General features: G+C 43.7%; 1 protein-coding gene across 1 annotated transcript; it reads left to right on the forward strand.

Moving 5' to 3' along the window:
* The first annotated feature begins 456 nt into the window (after nucleotides 1-456).
* Nucleotides 457-18,876, forward strand: Prp31 (pre-mRNA processing factor 31). Its single transcript, XM_075702020.1, has 13 exons — nucleotides 457-883; nucleotides 1,653-1,710; nucleotides 1,785-1,868; nucleotides 2,912-3,009; nucleotides 3,724-3,830; nucleotides 6,714-6,765; nucleotides 8,236-8,353; nucleotides 10,381-10,538; nucleotides 12,083-12,300; nucleotides 13,795-13,867; nucleotides 15,018-15,146; nucleotides 16,069-16,164; nucleotides 18,702-18,876. The coding sequence occupies exons 1-13, from the start codon at nucleotides 710-712 to the stop codon at nucleotides 18,804-18,806; spliced, it is 1,470 nt and encodes a 489-aa protein (XP_075558135.1). The 5' UTR covers nucleotides 457-709; the 3' UTR covers nucleotides 18,807-18,876.

The following is an 18,876-nucleotide window of genomic DNA, read 5'->3' on the forward strand; positions in this document are numbered from 1 at the left end:
CACGGGTCCCAGGCCACGTATGCGTACGTCTCATCAATTAATTGCAGAGTCATCTGTTTCAGTTCCGATACGAAGTACTTCCTTACCAAGTACTTCCTACCTGGTACTCACACCAACGATCGCGCATTACGCGCTGATCTCATAGGTTGATTTCCCCTAACGCAGTAATGAACGATGCGTCAAAAATGTGTGGCTGCATAATGTTCCCGCCATACTTTGAAACTGAAAATTATATAAAGCCTTAGAATTACGACTTCTCATTTTGTCAGTTCATGTGTACTGACATTTTACAGTGCGTACACTTAACTTTACTTCATTTATTTTATTTTATTTTACTTTTTATTTAACTTAATTGTATTTTCAGAATAAGTAAATTTTATGTAACTAGTGGCGCTGTTATCTAACGTAGTTTTTGTTGTTGTCAAATAAAAGTTGACCATGCTCTGCGGATTAGTAAGTTTCGCTTGTGCAGCATGGACAACCACGCCAATGATCACGCGTTGGCTTGAACGTCGTCGCAACGTTTGTGTACTTCCTTATAGAAAGCTTACGCGGTAGATTACGTAAAGTTTGACCATCTAAACTGGTGATTGTTCCTTCCGGTTATATTTACCCACCGTCAATCAGCGTCACTTTGCGCAAGCAAGTCGTGGTTTTCGCCGAGTTGGTAACGTCGTCTTCCAGCCGCTTACCTGCAGCGTGAGCAAAAATGTCTTTAGCAGATGAATTGCTCGCCGATCTGGAAGATGCGGGAGACCTCGAGGAAGACCAGCTCTACCAGCAGGACACGCACATTCAGGAGGTCGAAGATGTCATACCGCTCGAAATCGACACGAAGGTTAAGTCGGTTCGGGCGATCGCCAAACTACGGGACTCCGAAGAGGTGAGATGCATGCGCGCGAGACGTGGTAAATGTGCTGGTTATGCAACTGTACTTTTATGTGTCGGCTGTCTAGCGGGCCTTCCTAAACAAAATTCAGATCTAGAGCTTCTCTCTATTCACCTACATTCTTCGTCGCGTTGTTGGGCTATTCCGCTCTACTGGCACAAACAGTTTCGTTTGTCCTGGGCCTGTCGGGCTGTTTAAAGAAAATCTTGTGGACTTTCGAACAGTCCGAGTGTTGCTTGAACACAACACGCGTTTTCATCTCGGAATAGAGTACCTGTTAAAGTACTGAGTAGGTAACCATCTAAGGAACACTGTCAAAACGCCAGCGCATTCGTAGCTGTCAGTTTACCTGGTTGCCCGTTTTTTGGGCTGGTTCTATTCACATAGCCAAGCATTTAGCCATGCTGTCGGCAGAAAATCGCATAACACAATGTGGTGCTGCGATGTATGATACCGCGTATGATTGCGTTGAAATCGTGAACCCCTGCATGTCGACCTCGCAGCATAATCATTTATCTCACCTGTGCTGTAATAGTGCGGTGTGACAGGATCACATTCTCATTGTGATGTGTTTCCCGTGCCCTGTGTGGCAACGTTGTAGCGACATGTCATCGAGGATGCCGTTTTGCTTTGTTTGCGTAGTGGTAGGTGCGATAGCCACAGTGCTGGGATCAAGACACTTGCGTAGAGACATAACGTTGGTTAACATCTGCACATCTATTCAGTTACTCAAACCACAAAACTTTCTTTCTTTCCCTGGCAGCTGGGACGTGTCATGAGAGAAATTAAACAGAAAGTGGTGCAGCCTCGCAAGGAAGAAGGTATGTACGGTTTCCTCGGTTTTAAGTCTGTTGCTTTCTTGTCCAGTTCCTGACCTTTTTGTGTTGCACTTCAGTGACCGGCCCTGTCGAAGCAGACCCGGAGTACCAGCTCATCGTGGAAGCCAACAACCTCGCCGTTGAGATTGACAACGAAATAAGTGAGTGAACTGTTGAAGACATTGTCCACTTTGAAAGTAACAGTGTTACTTTCTTCCCGCAGAGGTGTAGCAAGAAGAAACATTAAGCGGTGTTGTATAAATAGGTGTCATTGATTGCGCACTGCAGTCTTACAGCACTTTTTTTTTTCCTAGGTACAACATATTAGCCAGAGAAATCGCAAACCCCTGCATGTTGGCTTTGCTGCATAATCTTTTATCTCACCTGTGCTGTAATAGTGCAATTTTGTACATTTACATGCAGGTGTGCACCTGCACGTATATGTACGGACATTGCTCTATTACAGCACAGGTGAGATAAAAGATACTTGCACGTAAATGTTTCACAACCGTGCAAGTAAAGTATGGGCACCAGTCAGTATCAGGGCCTATTTCTTCAGAAGGAGGGGGATGTGTCGATGTTGACTGATGTCCTGTATAGTAGTTCATTATTAGTCTAGAGTTAAGAGTGCTCGAGTTCTAGCAACAAAATGGTGTTACGCAAACGTGAATAAATGCAGAAGCCTAAATGTTCACCCTGACCCATGATCATGGTGTCTGCACGGTGAGCTTACGCGCCTCACTCATTCCAGCAGATTTTGCGTTGCTTCTAAGAGTAATAACATCTGAATTGAAAGCGTGAGAGCTTTTCAATGCAGAGAAAATAGCACGAGTCTAAAGGTGATGCGCATCAGCCTTAGCCTCATGCCATTTTCTCTGCATTGAAAAGAATTGTACACTCTTCGAGTTCTTTCCCATCGATGGTTCCTTAAAATCTTGTCTGAGAGGCACATGCCTATTGTTCGTAGAGCAGCAGAATAAGTAGATACTCACTTGCCAATATCTCCAATATCTTTTCAGCCTACACACTCGCAGCCATCAGTGCTCGATTGTGTTCAAGCATGCACTTGCTGGCACCCTCTCATGTTCATACTCACGACCATTCACATTCATGTCGTTAAAGTGAGTGTAGGAGTGAGCATGCCAACCTATGCTTGTATGGCTCTGTTGTTTGATGCCGTCTCTTCGTGAACCTTCTGCTCCAGACATCATTCACAAGTTCACCCGAGACAACTACCAGAAGCGATTCCCTGAGCTCGAGTCCCTCGTTCCAGGAGCCCTGGATTACGTTCTTACTGTAAAGGTAGGTAACTGCACTTCTTAATTATGCAAGTTTAGTTTTAAAAAAGGAAAGAACAAACGCATCTCAAGATATACCCTATATTTTTTTTTTCCTTTTCTCTTTCTTTTTTAGAATAATCACCGCAAACGTGTCAATGTACTTTGAAGTGCACATTGTAAGCGAATGAAATGCAAATTGGGGGCTTTATTTTTTTAGAATTCTTTCAAAACCTTTCTTTTCGTACATAATGCTGAGAGTTGATCCTGGTGAAAATGCTGTGCAATGACATCAGCAAGACAGTGATGCAACGCAAACTACAAACTACACAAATCGGGAGAACGTAAACATTACGAAATCTGACCCTGTGCATTGTAATGGTGCACTGAAGCTTGTAACATGGGCAAATCAAGATTACCTAAAGGATCATTCCAGTAATCAGTTTCCATCATGTTAATCTACCTTTGTCAAGGCACATAACTGGTCTCATTTAGATAATGGCGTATTTTGTCAGTTTGGGATATTTAAAACAGTTTGAGGAAGTGAAGGCGTGGACACTTGCTATGTCAGAAAATTAAGCTGAAAGTTTTCCTTAAAATAGAGAAGTGAGCACCCTTTCAATCGCAGGTGCTTGCTTGGTTACTTTATGGTAGATTAGCAATCATGCAAGGTTGTTGTGCATTTGGTGTTATGTTGCATGTATTTTCAAACATTTCTCGGGGTGTCTTGTCTGCGCAGGAACTTGGCAACACCTTGGAAAAGGCCAAGAACAATGAAGTGCTGCAGAGTTTTTTGACACCTGCTACGATAATGGTCGTCAGTGTGACAGCTTCAACAACACAGGGGTGAGCAGCGCATACAGCTCGACTGAGTACCGTTGGCTTGCGAGCTAGCGAGATTCGATGGTGCATGGAAAGAGGTCATACCGTTTTTCATTTGCACAATGCACGCACTTTTTCTCACGAAAAAATTAATGCGAAGTTGGGGATACGAAACCACATGGAGCAAATTCTCCTAAAGAGCATTCTAGGTGAATGAAGTGGCTGTAAATTGGGTGTCTCATGCCAGCCACTGTAGGCTCGGTCAGAGTATTAATCAGAGTCCAAACTAATCAGAGTCAGAGTCCAAATACTAGCACTTACCATTGCAATAGAAGCTCAGGTACTGCATAATCGGGAACTACAGAGGCCCTTTGTTTGCAGACACTAGCTGAAGCTAGAGTAACTAAATGAATAAATAAAATGACTCTGACCCAACCTATTCAGAGTCGGTGTCACCGCCAATGTCGAATTAAGCAGACGGCTGTCACAGCAGCATTTTTTTCTAGGGTGCGATAATTACTTGAGGGGAAAAAAATCAAATTTTTCATGGCCATTGGGGGGGCCGCCAGCATTATGCAAGCAAATATGGTACACACGTGCATAGTGATGGCTTAGATGTACAGAGGACAAGAATAAATGCAGGGTGTACGCTTCTTCCACATTGTTGTTTTTTTCTTGATCATTTGTAGTTCTATTGTGGCTCCTCCCACAGTGGAGTCTCTGTGGCTGTAGCATTCTGCTGCTCAGCACGAGGTTGTGGGTTCGATTCCCGACTGCAATGGCCAGATTGTGATGGCAGAATGTGAAAGCACTTGAATACTTAGCTTTAGGTGCATGTCAAAGAAGCCCAGCCTTATCTTTTCATCCCAAATTTCCACATCATCTGGTGGCATTCAAAACAAGCAATGTTTTTTTTTTTTTTTACGTTGGGCATGAATGCAGCAGTATGTGTCGCACAAAGTATGAATTTTCTTGGAATCCAGTGGAAACAAGATTATTACACACTTGACACATGAGGGTGACTGCATGTAGCTTTGCTACATCAAATTAAATTATTTTAGCCTATTATTTCCTGGTTGAACTTCAAAGATGATGAAAGTCGTTGTCCGGAAGGATGGACAAAGGGTCTGATGAGGTTATATAACCTCATCAGACCCCGTATCATACCTCGATATAACAAGCATGGATTCCATATCTAAGTATCAGATGTAATGAAGTAACTATAAAAACTTTCTCACCAACATCAGTGTGTAGCGAATATATGCTTGTAACGAATATTGGATATAACGAAGTTATTTTCATGTCAGATACGATTTTATTACAACAAGATTCAACCATCATGATTAATGCTTACCAACTAGCCTGTATTGCACTTCTATTGTGTGTGTGCATTGTCGGGCAGCTGAGCTTGCCATTCTGCATAGATGGCAAGTTCACTGAGGTGATTGGTCACATCCTAAGCCATTGCTAACGATTTCCAACCACCAAGTAGTTGTTTGGTATATTATGCACACAGATTTGGATGAATGATTTTCTGGGTTGTTGGGGCATTGAGGCTAGGAATGGCAATGCTACCCAAGCCACAAACACCCTGTTGTTGTAGTTACATTAGGACCCCGCTACGCTTTTGTCAGAACTGACAGTTCATTTCTGTTATTTACGTGACATGCTTGCCGCCTATTCTAGTTAGACATACGGAAGGTGGCGCCAGTCAAGCTGCCCTAGTGCTGTTTTTTTTTTTTTTTTTCGGTCTACCTTCCTCATCACACGCCGTACAGGTGCAAGTTCAGAGACCGTGGGATCAAGGGAAACAATATTTAATTTCTTCTAGCACAGCTCTGCAATGTGGAATTGTCTTGGCACGTTGCATTAGTCGAGACGTGGCTGTACCACTTAACTTCAGTTGGCGTCCCCAGGCAGTGAAGAAATTTTTTGTTTTTGTTTTCAGCAGAGGTCTTTATTTATTTACACAATACTGCAGGCCAGTAATTTGGCCCTAGCAGGAGGGGCTACAAAGGATACATACAATGTAACGAAGCTTAAGGGGAGTTTTGCAGCCTTTTTCATGTGGTGAAGGCCAGCTTGGTGGCAACGGGATTGGTGTCAAACAGCAAGCAACGCAACCTGCATTAGAGCACTGACTGTCTGCTTTGGAACATTATTGTCAATGAATCTAAAATAAGGGTTACCTTGCGCATGCCTTACTCAAATAGACAGCAACTTTCTTGTGGGTTTCTTAGCCATTAATCCGTAATTTTCATTCCACGCATCGCAACTTATCAGCTCCACATTGCATGGCCGTGGTGGTGCCATCTGGTGGCATGGTCGAGTGACGCAGCCAATACGGGAGCCCAGTATGAGTACGACCAGGGTGTTAGGGGTGAATCATCACCAAGGACAGCTAGCAAACAGACCTCTAGTACTTAGAGCTCGCGTACACAGCTTCACATTCATTGTGTCAGTTGCTCAGATTGGCATACATCTGCAGACAATTTTTTTTTTTTTCAGTGCCATTAGTCTCCAAACTTTCGCTCGCAACTTTCCACATTTCGGAAATAAACTCTAAATGGCAGGAGTAGATCACAGTAGCTGGGAAAACGTACTTCTCAAATGTGCTGAACCTGTAACTATCACTAGCCTTCAGTGTTCTCAGAACCAAGAAAATATATCAGTGAGAAACGTTCTGGCAAGGCTATGCAGTGCTCTTTGGCATATTGTACTTCAGGAGTTGATTTCTAACTTCTGGTATCATTCTTATTAAGCTTCTGTATTATTGGTTTGTGTGTTTGTGTATGTCACCTCCTCCTGAAGTTGCAGTCATTGCATGTAGCAGGGCAGAACGTCTTCAGATTTGACTAAAGTCTAGCTCTCACACATGTGTGCTTTTTGTGTTGCGTGGTCATGCAGGCAGCTGCTTTCGCAAGAGGAGCTGGCAACCATCTTTGAGGCGTGCGACATGGTGAGCACTGACGAAGCCAGACAGCAAAATGTTGTGAACTTCTGTGCCTTCAATGAAACAGAAAAAGAGAGAGAAAACAAAAGAATTTATTTCCAGGGAAGCAGTGTAACGTGCACAACTCTCATTCTGGACCCATAGCCAAAAACTTAGGGGAACAACAGACATGGTGTACGACTGTGTGGACAGAATGTGAAGGACAATAGGGGCAGTAAAAATGTAGAAATGTGGGCGGCAAGTTAAAGACTTCTGTAGCTGAGAAAAGTGGAACGACACAGTTTACTGTCAATCCCAACGGGGAAAATAATCACCATTTGTAAATTATATATAATGAAGGTCGTAGCAAACGTTAGTGCCTTCTTAATTTGCTACGTAACTGGGGAAGTCGTCGTGATAAATACACGCTACTGCTTCCTAACATGAAGCAGTGCGTACATGATACAAATGAATCAATGAATACGTTAGTGTGCACTGATATGTTCAGGAAAAAAAATTGATCTGTCAATAATTGGAATCCAAACTACAGTCCGAGTGGGATAGCATTTTCATTTTTCATGGCCCTGCACGTTTAAGTGAGGACATCATTACGAACCATAGTTATATGAGCAAGGTTTTGCCATATACTGGGTGTTTTCTTTTTTTTTTTAAGCTATGCAGAATTTTTAAACATTGCCTGTGGCATATTGCGCGATTCTAGTCTTTGAGCTGGACTGCTGAAAAAGCCAGGAGAGATTGCACGAGAGATTGAAATGCATTGCCGACTAAGTGACAAAAATTAACAATTAAGTTTTTATTGTTACTTTACAGCGCATATTGAAATTCACAAATTGTAGCCAGTGAGATTACAAGGCGCATCCCACTTAGAACGAATTTTCAGGATGACACCAGTTCCGAGATAGTCATCCCAAAGTGTGACGAATTGCGTGGCCATCCCAGTTACTCTTCTGCTTCGATAGACAAAACGCTGTTCTGTTAAAAAAAGTAAATGGAACAACAGTTCACTTTTACCATGGCTGCAATTCATAAATGCAATATTTGCCGTAAAGTAATTACATAAAAACGTTATTACCTATATTTTGTTAATTAGTCAATTATGCATCTAGATTTCTCACGCACGTAAAGTCCGCCACTTCGAAAAGCAACCTATGTAATGAGAATGTCTATGTTAACGAAGCCTAGGGGGTAATCTGTAAGTGTCCAAGGGGACACATCCATTTCATCTGCTGCTGAAGGGCTGATTGGCTGAGGGTACCTGTCTTCTTTTGACATGATGTACTGCAGACAAGCCAATCAGAACTTCAGCAGCATATGAAATGGACGTGTCCGTTAGGTGGACACTTACAGAATACACCTCCTGATCTAAGAAGAGGTTGAACTTTTGTGAGAAATGAAAAAATGAGACTGAGAAAAGTTTAATTGGGGTTTTGTTTATTAGTTCTGTGCAGCCTTGTGACTAGGAGTGATGTTTCGCAGGCTCTTGAGCTGAATGACTTCAAGCAGGAGATCTACTCATACGTCGAGTCACGGATGTCTTTCATAGCACCCAATCTCTCTCAGATTGTCGGAGCATCTGTCGCAGCCAAGTTGATGGGTAAGCGGCGAAAGTAATTAGAATTTTATAAATTAATTACTACAGCATTACAATTTCATGGTTTTGCTATATTGCACGAGCTTCCTATAACCTCCTGTTCGGATACTTAAGTGTTATTTTGAGGCCTTGAAAGTTTTAAGTGTGTCCCTTTGTATTTCTAAATGCAATAAACGTTAATTTAAACTATTATAGATTTAAATTATATCCGGCAGTGTGTTTATCAATCATACTCCAGGTGGGGACACCACTGTTTTTTTTATAAATGAATGGATGGATAGTATGAGCGTCCCCTTTGAGACAGAATGGTGGGTTGCTCCACCGAGCTCTTGTTCTCATTTTGTCTGATCACCTACCTATATTTTTGAGAAAACACACAAACACAAAGAATTCATAGCATCAAACTTTTTGAACCATTACTGGGAACACTGTTTCTGTTCCTCAGTCGTTCTTCAAAATCAATTTTACTCTGAGCTCCCCTCGCTTCAACACTTGTCCAGCCCGTGTCACCCTGCACAGCTTCATTTGTAGTGTGGCCTCTGCCTATTCAGCGCACCTGGATGTTCGAGCACTTAGTGAACGGCTGAGCATGCAGGTATGCATAAGGTGGGGCACGGATGTGAATTCGCTGTCGAAGTCCACGCACGACATTGAAACAAGACCATGAAATGGGTAGCCGACGACCTTGTAGCAAACATTTCAAAACATTTAATAAAGTATACATAGTATGCACGTACGTCATTCAACGATACTCCGCGACTTCCAGTTTACGGCAGCGCCATGTTGGGGAACCTATAGGCCTATGCGTGCACCTCTTGATAAGGTACCCCAAGATGGCAGAAGGTAGCAGAAGCAGACGACAGCAGCGGATGTGACGTGACGTGCACACTATGTATAAAGGGTGTCCCACGTAACTTGTGTCAAAACATTGAATTGTTTCAAACTGACACGTAAACTATATATTGTATGCTACAGCTGCTTCAACTGCAGTACATATTGACTAAAGTGTACTGTGCCTGTGTACCAAAATTATAATTATGTAAATTCTTAACCACATCGCAGCACCGTGCTTGTGCTTTTCTGTTAGTACACAGATTAGGTAGGTCTCACGATTTTGCAGTAATCTATAAGTAAGTGTAAGGCGGCCGTGTGTTGGTTGCAAACCAATGAAGGGAATTTTCACTGCATTGCAGAGACAAAAGCACACTGCTATGGAAAAGATGCACACGCATGCACACACACATTGGGTGCAGTACTTCATCCATAGCTTGTCCTTTTTTGTAGGTGTGTGTGTGTGTGGAACTTGCAATGCGCATGCGCGCATATTTCTTTTCTCGGTATTGTGCTTTGCTCTAGCAGGACAGCACAGCTTCATTGATTGGCAGCCAGCCAGCCTCTATGCCGCAACATTTCCTTTGTATGCATAGACTGACCACGACTGCGAGTTCTATTGGTTATCTCTTCAATTACATTTTCACACACAGCAAGGAGCATTTTGTACGGTTTTGTTTGTCACTGTTATGTGTCATGTGCAAAGTTACGGAAAACAGTTGATGGTAGTGGGAGAGTACATCACTTGACTAGCCAATCGCTTGCCACCATAGTTGTCATTCCTTCGACTGAGGGCTATTGCTAGAAGGTGTGGCTTGCCTCAGCAGCGGGCAGTGACACGATAAAATTCGTGGTAGAGTGTCAGCTCACTTGATTTTATGAAGCGGTACTCAGTCAAAAACTTTGTCAGCTTCTCGTCACTGCACTCTCTCAACTTACCCACTGCTGTGATTCAGTGGCTGTGGCATACTGCTTCCGAGCACAAGGTCGTGGGTTTGACTCCCGGCTGCGGAAGCCGCATTCCAGTGCAAGTGGAATGCAGAAGTGCTTGTGTGCCGCTTTTTGGGTGGACGTTGAAAGAACCCCAGACGATCAGTATTGCAGGAGCTCTCCGCACAGTGTTTCTGGGAGCCCGTGTGTTGCTTTGTTGAGGTGTTAATCGCTGTCAGTCAATCGACCACTTACTCTCTCAACCTTAGGTGTGGCTGGTGGCCTGACCAATCTGTCCAAGATGCCCGCCTGCAATGTGCTCGTGCTGGGCTCCCAGAAGCGCACCCTCTCGGGCTTCTCTTCCACTGCCGTCATGCCGCACACTGGCTTCGTTTACTACACAGACATCGTCCAGAACACACCTGCGGTGAGTTGTCGCGCAGCTCATGTATGCTACGATCACATTTAACCATGTAGTATACTAAGTTGGGAATTGTAGAGAGATTGGCAAATTGGTACCAGTTCATTTTGAAAAAGCCACGGGGCTGGGTAAAGAAGTAAAATGGGGCACGTGTGTTGACTACAGCTACATGTGTACTGCACATTACTGTTGTATGTTGCTCTTGCACTTTCATCCACGTTTCAGTAGCCACTCGGTTGTAGCGTTGTCCTGTCTTCATTCTTGACCTTGCTCTTTGATCTGCATACCTCTTCTGAAACGATCATATAAGCCTTAGAGAGCCACGTCCCAATTGGTTGTGTGCTGTAAGAATTTATAGGCAATGACTCGTGTTTCTTAATGATGGTAATTCTCAGCTTTCACGCTATCGAAGATGCTGTGACGGAATCCAGCACAAAGGGAACACGTTGTGACGACTCAGTGGTTATGACATTCTGATCCTGAACACAAGGTTGCGGGTTCAGTTCCAGTTTGCGAAAGCATAATATCAGTGTGATGCAGCGTGAAAGTATCCATGCAGTCAGAATATGATCTGCCAAATGCAGTGAAAATCAGTCCGGAAGCATTCATTGTGGCATACTGGGGTAGAGGTCATTGGAATCAAGCAAGTACAAGAGACATTTAGCCTGTCAGTAATTTGAATTAATGTGAGGACATCTTGTGACACTTTCTTCAACCACAAACGGATGAGAAATGTTTCTATGTTACGCAATTATTGTCGTTGAAGAACAAGAAAAGAGCAGTTACTGTATATTAATGGCTATGTTATGCCTTATCCCAATAGCTTTGCAGCATATTATCTAACAGTGCATTAGCAGTTTTGTGTGCTGTGGTTGCACTCAGTCTCACAAGATGCCACTGCCAGAACTGTTTGTGTTGTTTATATCACGTGCATACTATAAATTGTAATCTCTATATTGACAGGCTACGACAGTCTATTGCACAGTTTGATCTTGATATAGCGAATTATCGGATATAATGATGTAAATTTAAGATGATTTTCCTTGCCTTATTTCATTGAGTAGTGTACTGGTTTTCGTAACTGAAAATGCAGAATCCAAAATAACATTAGCCACAGTGGCAGCTCAAAGTATTCTGGCAGGAAGAATGTCGGATACCCAGTAAGAGCAATTGAATAGGCACATTTTCGGCACTTGTACACATTCTGGACAGTGGCTTGGCTGCCTTGCAGCCAGCCAGCCATTGCGCCAGCCTCGTATGATCACCCCAGTCGCTTATGCCGGCAAATCAACAGAACACCCTTTGCTGGCTTACCGTATTGGAGGCATCATGCTTGCGTTTATTTTGCATAGACCCAATCGCTGTCCCCCTGCCCCCCCACCCCTCACCCTGATATCAGCATGTACACACGTAGCGAGATAACAAAGATATTTTCATCTCGCATACAACTTTACTTATAGTGATGTTGGAGGTCGCAACGAGCTTTCGGTGTTATACAACCGTGTCGTTATTCAACTACAGCACCCCTTCCTTGTATGGCTCAATCGCAGGACTTGCGACGCAAGGCTTCCCGGCTGCTGGCAGCCAAGTGCGTGCTGGCAGCGCGTGTGGACAGCTTCCACGAGGCCCCCGATGGCACAGTGGGCGTGTCCCTCCGGGAGGAGGTGGAACGGAAGTTAGACAAGCTCCAGGAACCGCCGCCCGTCAAGCAGGTCAAGCCGCTGCCTCCGCCCATCGACCAGAACAAGAAGAAGCGCGGTGGACGCAGGTCTGGATCGCTAGATGTTGGCCCTTCTGTCCTAAAAAACATGCATGCCTGACAAGTTTTATCGCCTTTACTGTAAAGCAGGTACCCAATTGTAAAGGTTTGCTTTCAATTGTTGTGTATATGTGCCAATAACTTTGTGATATTTTGTTTACATGAATTTTAGGGCTAAACTGGCTTCAAAAGAATATAAATACAGTCTCTGACAAATTTTCAGAGCCTGGCTCCTTGGGGCCACTCAATTATTCACACGTACCATAGCACTGCCACCTATAATGCATAGAACCATTGTAATGACGGCAATCAAGACTCTGAGTTATTACTTTTTTGAAAGTTTTTGAAATATTTAATGAATATTTCTGTTCTTGTGTGGCACAGATCAATCCAGCTGCCTGTTCACAGCGTTCTTTTAGAACAGAGACTGCGCATTACATTAATAAATCTTGCATGATGGAACAATGTTTAGTATTTTTTTTTTTTAGCCCCAACTGTAGTATTATTCAAATTTTAAAGTTGGCACATCTGAAGATAAGCACTGCAGATAGCTGACATTGGCACAGAGGTCAGCTGGTGCAAGCAGCGTATCGGAAGCACCTGCAGAGGTGGCTTGTTGGCTTTTGTACGCTGCTTCAGAACACAAGGTCACTGTTCTAATTCCTGGCCACTGCGGCCGCATATTGATGGGGGGGGGGGGGGATGGGAAAAACACATTTCTACTACCATTCAGCTGTATGTTAAAGAACACCAGCCTGTGAAAATTAATTCACAGCCCTCCACTGTGGTGTCCATCATGGACTGAGCGTTTCTTTGGTACATTGAACCCGGTGGATCGATCAGTGCATCCGAGGCAGCTCGATGATGACTGACAAACAGGAGATATGACACAGACTTGCCGCCTAGTTACTTTTGTTGCCGGTTATCGTTGCTACCTCGCACTTTTATTTGTCGCTACAGTGTTAGTGCTTTTTAACATCTTCTTTACCCATCATGCTGTTTCCAGCGTTTCTTTATATTAATGCCAACCCATCCAGCTGTTGCATAGGCAAAAAACTGGCACGCACTTGGCCCGGTGTTTGATCATGATATCCTATTTCAAACTTGAGCCAGAGTAACTTCAAAACTTGCTGCTCTCCCCAGAAGAAAGAGGTTGGTGTGTGTCGGCTGAGCTCTGTAGTTGTACATCACTAAACATTAGGCTTGCGCAAACTTAAACTGTTTCGTTCAAAGCGTATAGTAATAGTGTCAAATAACTGGGAAGCAATCCTGGCCTAAACACAACACACAGAAGTTAATAACTATTAAAAAAGCATCATTTACTTTCAAAGATAAGAGTTTCACCTCGGGAAACAGTTATTCTCCAAGTGGCAGGATTCAGATATTTTCATGTAAAAAACGCAAGTTGTTCAGCATTTTTTACGCCACCAGCAGTACGGAAGACTCATTTGCAGTCTATTGCAAACCTTGTCCTAAGCCGCAGTGTCTTCGTTGCTTCTGCAGGGTCCGACGAATGAAGGAGCGATTTGCCGTGACTGAGCTGCGCAAGCAAGCCAACCGAATGAGTTTTGGAGAGGTAGGCCCGTTAATCAATCTTGCTATGCCATTCTCAACTTTCTGCACAACACCATGGCTCATTAGAGTTTGCCACTGGTTGTAAGCTCTGATCACCGTCTCGCTCCAGCTGTCACGATTTACCTTTCATTGGGCCACATTGTCATCTGGCATATTTCATACCCTGGAAACGTGCCACATTCGAAAACTCTTAATACTGTCTCGGTGGTGCCCACAAAAAAGGCCTGTTTGTGGGTATAGATGTAGTACAAAAATGCAATGGTTTCGAGGACTCTTAATGGAATATCACAGAGTCTTCATATTGCTTTACTGTTAGATGTGTGCAGAAGCATTGAAACTGAAGCAGTTAAAAAAGAAACAAGCTCTTGTGGTAAGGCGCTCTGAACTAATTTGCGGGCACCAAGTTACGTGAAACCAGAGCCTACTCACACTCACTGCCATGGTCATAAGTAGCGCTGGCTAACACTCCCAGCGCTAATCTTGTGCACAAGTACCCACAAAAGTTGATGGGAGAACGGCTGCCGCGGGAGCTTGATTGTTAAGTACCGCATGGCATAATGCAGGCGGGAGCTTGATTGTTAAGTACCGCATGGCATAATGCAGGAGATGTGGGTTCAGCTGCCACCCGTGATGGCATGTTGGCGTGTGGCGTTTGGTGTAGTTTCATTGTTTCTATGCTAAACGCAACAGTTCGTTTCCCCTGCAGTTACTCTGGCTTCATTGTCTGTTTTCTTGTTATGGACATGCGCTATCGTAGGATGGAGGGCAACATACAAAGCAAAATGTTTGCGAAACCAGATAATTGCCAGTTGCAGTACATTAAATAAATTGCTTACAGTATTTAGACCTCTGTCACTGCCTATCTTACCAGTGCAGACCCTGCCGATTACCTTAACCTAACTCTGAGTGAGCATTTTTATTTTCTTTTATTACCTTTTAAACTGAGCAAGAACTAATGCATATCAATTAACAGTGCCGGTAAAGTGGTATTCAGGAAACTTCTGTTGACTCGTGTCACCAGCTTCCTTCAAATGTAAGCTCTATATGAACAGGATTGGTTTTGACTTGGAGGGCATAGTCGTGCTATGTTCCTTGTATGAGCTTTCCTGTGCCTTCTCTTGATTTTTTCCTTTTGTTCGTCTCCCTTGCAGATTGAAGAAGATGCCTACCAGGAAGACCTTGGCTTCAGCTCGGGGCAGATTGGCAAGTCTGGTGCCGGTCGGATCAGGTCAGCTCAGGTGGACGAGAAGACCAAAGTCCGCATCTCCAAAACACTACAGGTGATGATGCAGGCATTCTTGTTATGTGCAGCAGTGGCCTTTATGCCTGTAGTTCTCTGTGTGTTAGCAGAAGGCAGGAGTGCTTCTTGTTAGGCTAGTTGACGAGACATACCTTGCTGTCAGAAGAGGGGGTGCAAATTAACGCATTCACAGACAGTCTGTCTACTTTGTGTGTGTAGTATGTGCTAATTTGCACCTCCTCTTCTAACAGCTGGCAGACGGTTGATGCCAACATTCCTTTACTTTTTCCCCATTTACCCTTTTAGTGCTGTTTGCCCCATGTTGAGAAATGTGTAGTGTGTGTGCATTCTATTGGGGATTCACTAAGGTTACTTGGTAGATTGTGCGGGGGGAAGGGGGGGGGGTGCATTGGGGGCGATAGACAGACTTATGCAAATGCATGTCACTGTAGCAGGTTGTGCATCACGATGTCCGTTTGACATACTTCCAGCCCACCACTAATTTTTATAGGGCATTGTTAGCTGACATAACAATTGTTACCATTACTTTTCTTTCTTCCTTTCTTTTTTCTTCTTCTTCTAATATATATATATATATATATATATATATGAATCAACAACCCCAACCCTTCTGTTGCATTATTCGTGGTCTCCAAATATAAATATAACAAAGTAAATCTAAACTTTTCTAACTTCTTTTGGCAACGTCAGCATGTAGGTTCATAACAGATGTTATACAAGTCTAAATGTATTCATAGTCGGCCACCAGTGGTTGCTTTGTTTTGCATAGCAGTCTGCACATATTTCAAGGCTTGAGCAGCCATAAGCCTGCCTCTTATAAGACTCACAAGCAGTAAAAAAAATCAGAGAAAGTGTAGGCCTCACACGAGCAAGTACGGTATTTGTAGCAGCGGCAGACAACTGATTTGTTCCAACCTTGTTTTCTGCGTTTTGCTTCACAGAAAAACCTTCAGCGGCAACAAGTGTACGGAGGCAGCACAACAGTCCGGAGACACGTGTCCGGTACGGCTTCGAGCGTCGCATTTACACCGCTTCAGGTAAGCACGGTGTGGGTGTCTGTGATGTGACAGCACACCGCTCGTAATCTGCCAGCATATGTCATTTAATTTAAAACATAACAAGTGCAAGAGGCTGTTTGAGTGCAAAATGCGCACAGAAAGAACTCTGGGATTGGCCCCACAAGCCTTGAGCAGTATCCTTGACAGCTGATCCTGTGAATGAGTTTCATATCTGGCGCTCTTTGGCCATCATTGGCCCTTGCGCCACAAAACTACATACATCGTCATTGGTTTCGTGCCACCATCTCTATGAGGCATTAGGCGTATGCACTGCACTCTAGTTTTGCATGCGTGGAGGACGTAGAAGATGCAACAGAGAATAATAAAGGCGCGGTGCTTGCTCCATCGCCTCAACGCATTGCACCGTGAATTGTATTGTTGCATGTTGTTCTTTGTGTCACAGTGAATGTACATCATTGTATTTGCTCTCTAATCTTATGCATTCCTGAACGATCAATTCAAAAGGTACTTCCATTTTCAGGATATTTCGCGTTTCTGCACTGTGTTTCTGCACTGTGTCAAGAATGACGTCGCTCCTAGACATTGATGCATCTTGCGCTATAGTCACTTGAAATTAAACTTATGAAATTCTGGGGTTTCACTTGCCAAAACCATGATCTGATTATGAGGCACAGACACCGGATCAATGTTGACTATCTGGGGCACACCTAATGCATGGTACACAGGCGTTTTTGCATTTCGCCCCGATCGAAATGAGGCCGCTGCAGCCGGGATTTGATCCCACAACCTTGTGCTTAGCAGCACAACCACTAGGTAACCACAACGGGTACGCGAAATTGAAGGCATCTCCAAAAGTGACAATCCAAGAATACAGCACACCTTTTATGGCCACTTGTGCAACAAGGTCGCCTGTTTTGGGACGGATCCGGTATTTAGGACTCCCGACTATATTTAGAACAATTCGGCAGTCCCTGTTGAGTCTGAATTATCGGTCGGCGACTGCATAGCTGCATAGCATCCCTGACTCTGCCAACACAAGTCGTTTAGGAGTAGCGCGAGACGTTTTTGTTTCGTTGTCTTCACTTTCTGCTCAGAATTACGCTAAAGTCCTTGCTAACCGTTGGAGCAAGATGGGCAATTTCAAGGAAGTGACACAGGTTTTATTGTTTTCAAGCATCTTCTACATGGTGGTTCCATTTTCCCAAAGATAGGAGGCTGCCAGCATGTCATCCCAAGCTCAGTTTAATGCACGATTAACAGGCATGCAAATGTCATGGTTGTTCTAGTATTTATGCGGTCCTGCAAGTGATGTAAACAGCATTCTGCTTATTTTACGTAGCTTTCTTAGCCATAGGGAGAACTTTCATTTACTCTCTGTGCCACAGTAGACTTTTCTTTTTTTTTTTTTTTCTTTTAATAATCATGCAACCATGGGTATATTGAAATGGATAATTGGTTAGTAGTGAAAATGCTTAAAAACCGAAAACAATATAACGCAAGAAAGACTATGGAGCCACATTTATAGCAGCTGAACTTTAACAAACGCAGCCTCTGAGGAGTAAACGTCGAATGCTTTGAGCGGGAGATACGTTAATTAAGCTAGCAGATTCTAGGCACCCGAACCAAAAAGCTCGAGCGCTCACCACAAGAGCAGCAAAAAAGCACAATGTGTTTGGGTTAATTACGACAAGAGACTGTGTGTGCGCAGTCTGTTGTAAACCGGCAAGTTTTCAATATTTAGGGCAGCTGTCTTTGTGACATGTGCCATTACGTGGGGCACTGTTTTGTGCCATGCATATCATGCTTTACGCCCGACTGGATCAGGCCACCTTAGCAGGCTATAATTACATATGTTCCAACTCTCCCGAAAATTTTCCATAATCTATACGAATGTTGGATCAAGCATTAAAAATTTTATTAATTCTGTTCTGGAAAAAATATTGCACATCAGCCCCCGAATCTTCCGTTGCTTGTCGTGTGATGGTGAAAAGTATATTAGAAGGGTATTTGCTTCAAGGAAGTTTAATACAGACAGTTTCTCGAACCAGGCGAGATTGTCGACAGGAAAGTCACTGAAAAAGTCTCTGTGATGTAAAGAAAACAATACCTTGCTTACCAGTCTATACTGTTCAAAGTTTGCTGCTGCTAGTGTGCTAAGTCTAAAGCAGTATTGTGGTTAATAAAGTGCGTATGTGTTCCACAAAAGGCACATGCTCATGCAAGAAAAATGCAGAATATTTCCCCCCTTTCCCCTCTATGTCGTGTCTGCATGCTGTTATTTTAAGGTGCACGGGTTGGCGAGTGTATATAATTACAAATTTGTATTTTTGCTTTTTTTTTTCTCATGAAGCCAACAGACAGCAAACCCAAGCTCTCCTTGATTTCATCCCTCTGTTGGCTTCATCCATCTGTCGGCGCATCTTTATTACAGCTGTGTGCTGTAGTACAGATGCAGTGTGCAGATAGATTTGCTGTGACTGTGCGCATTCAGGAGTGTAGCGCACCAGATCAAACGTACCGCACGTGTCGCTCACTGCCAAAAAACGCTATTCCAGGGCCTGGAAATCGTCAACCCCCAGGCGGCTGAATCAAAGGCCGGCGACAGCGGCGCGAAGTACTTCTCCAACACGGCGGGCTTCCTCAAGGTTGCGAAACCGTGAACGACGGCGCTCTACCTGTCCTCCCCATTTGTACATACGAGCAGTGAATAAACTTCAATCATTTGGTGTA

The sequence above is a fragment of the Dermacentor variabilis genome, chromosome 8 (genome assembly GCF_050947875.1).
Source record: "Dermacentor variabilis isolate Ectoservices chromosome 8, ASM5094787v1, whole genome shotgun sequence".
NCBI lineage: Eukaryota > Metazoa > Arthropoda > Arachnida > Ixodida > Ixodidae > Dermacentor > Dermacentor variabilis.

Excerpts from the sequence above, each read along its gene's own strand:
- Prp31 (XM_075702020.1), top strand. The coding sequence starts at position 710 with ATGTCTTTAGCAGATGAATTGCTCGCCGATCTGGAAGATGCGGGAGAC. Across the intron at positions 1,711-1,784 it reads GCAGCCTCGCAAGGAAGAAG|TGACCGGCCCTGTCGAAGCA; the intron begins GTATGTACGGTT and ends GTTGCACTTCAG. Across the intron at positions 8,354-10,380 it reads TGTCGCAGCCAAGTTGATGG|GTGTGGCTGGTGGCCTGACC; the intron begins GTAAGCGGCGAA and ends TCTCAACCTTAG.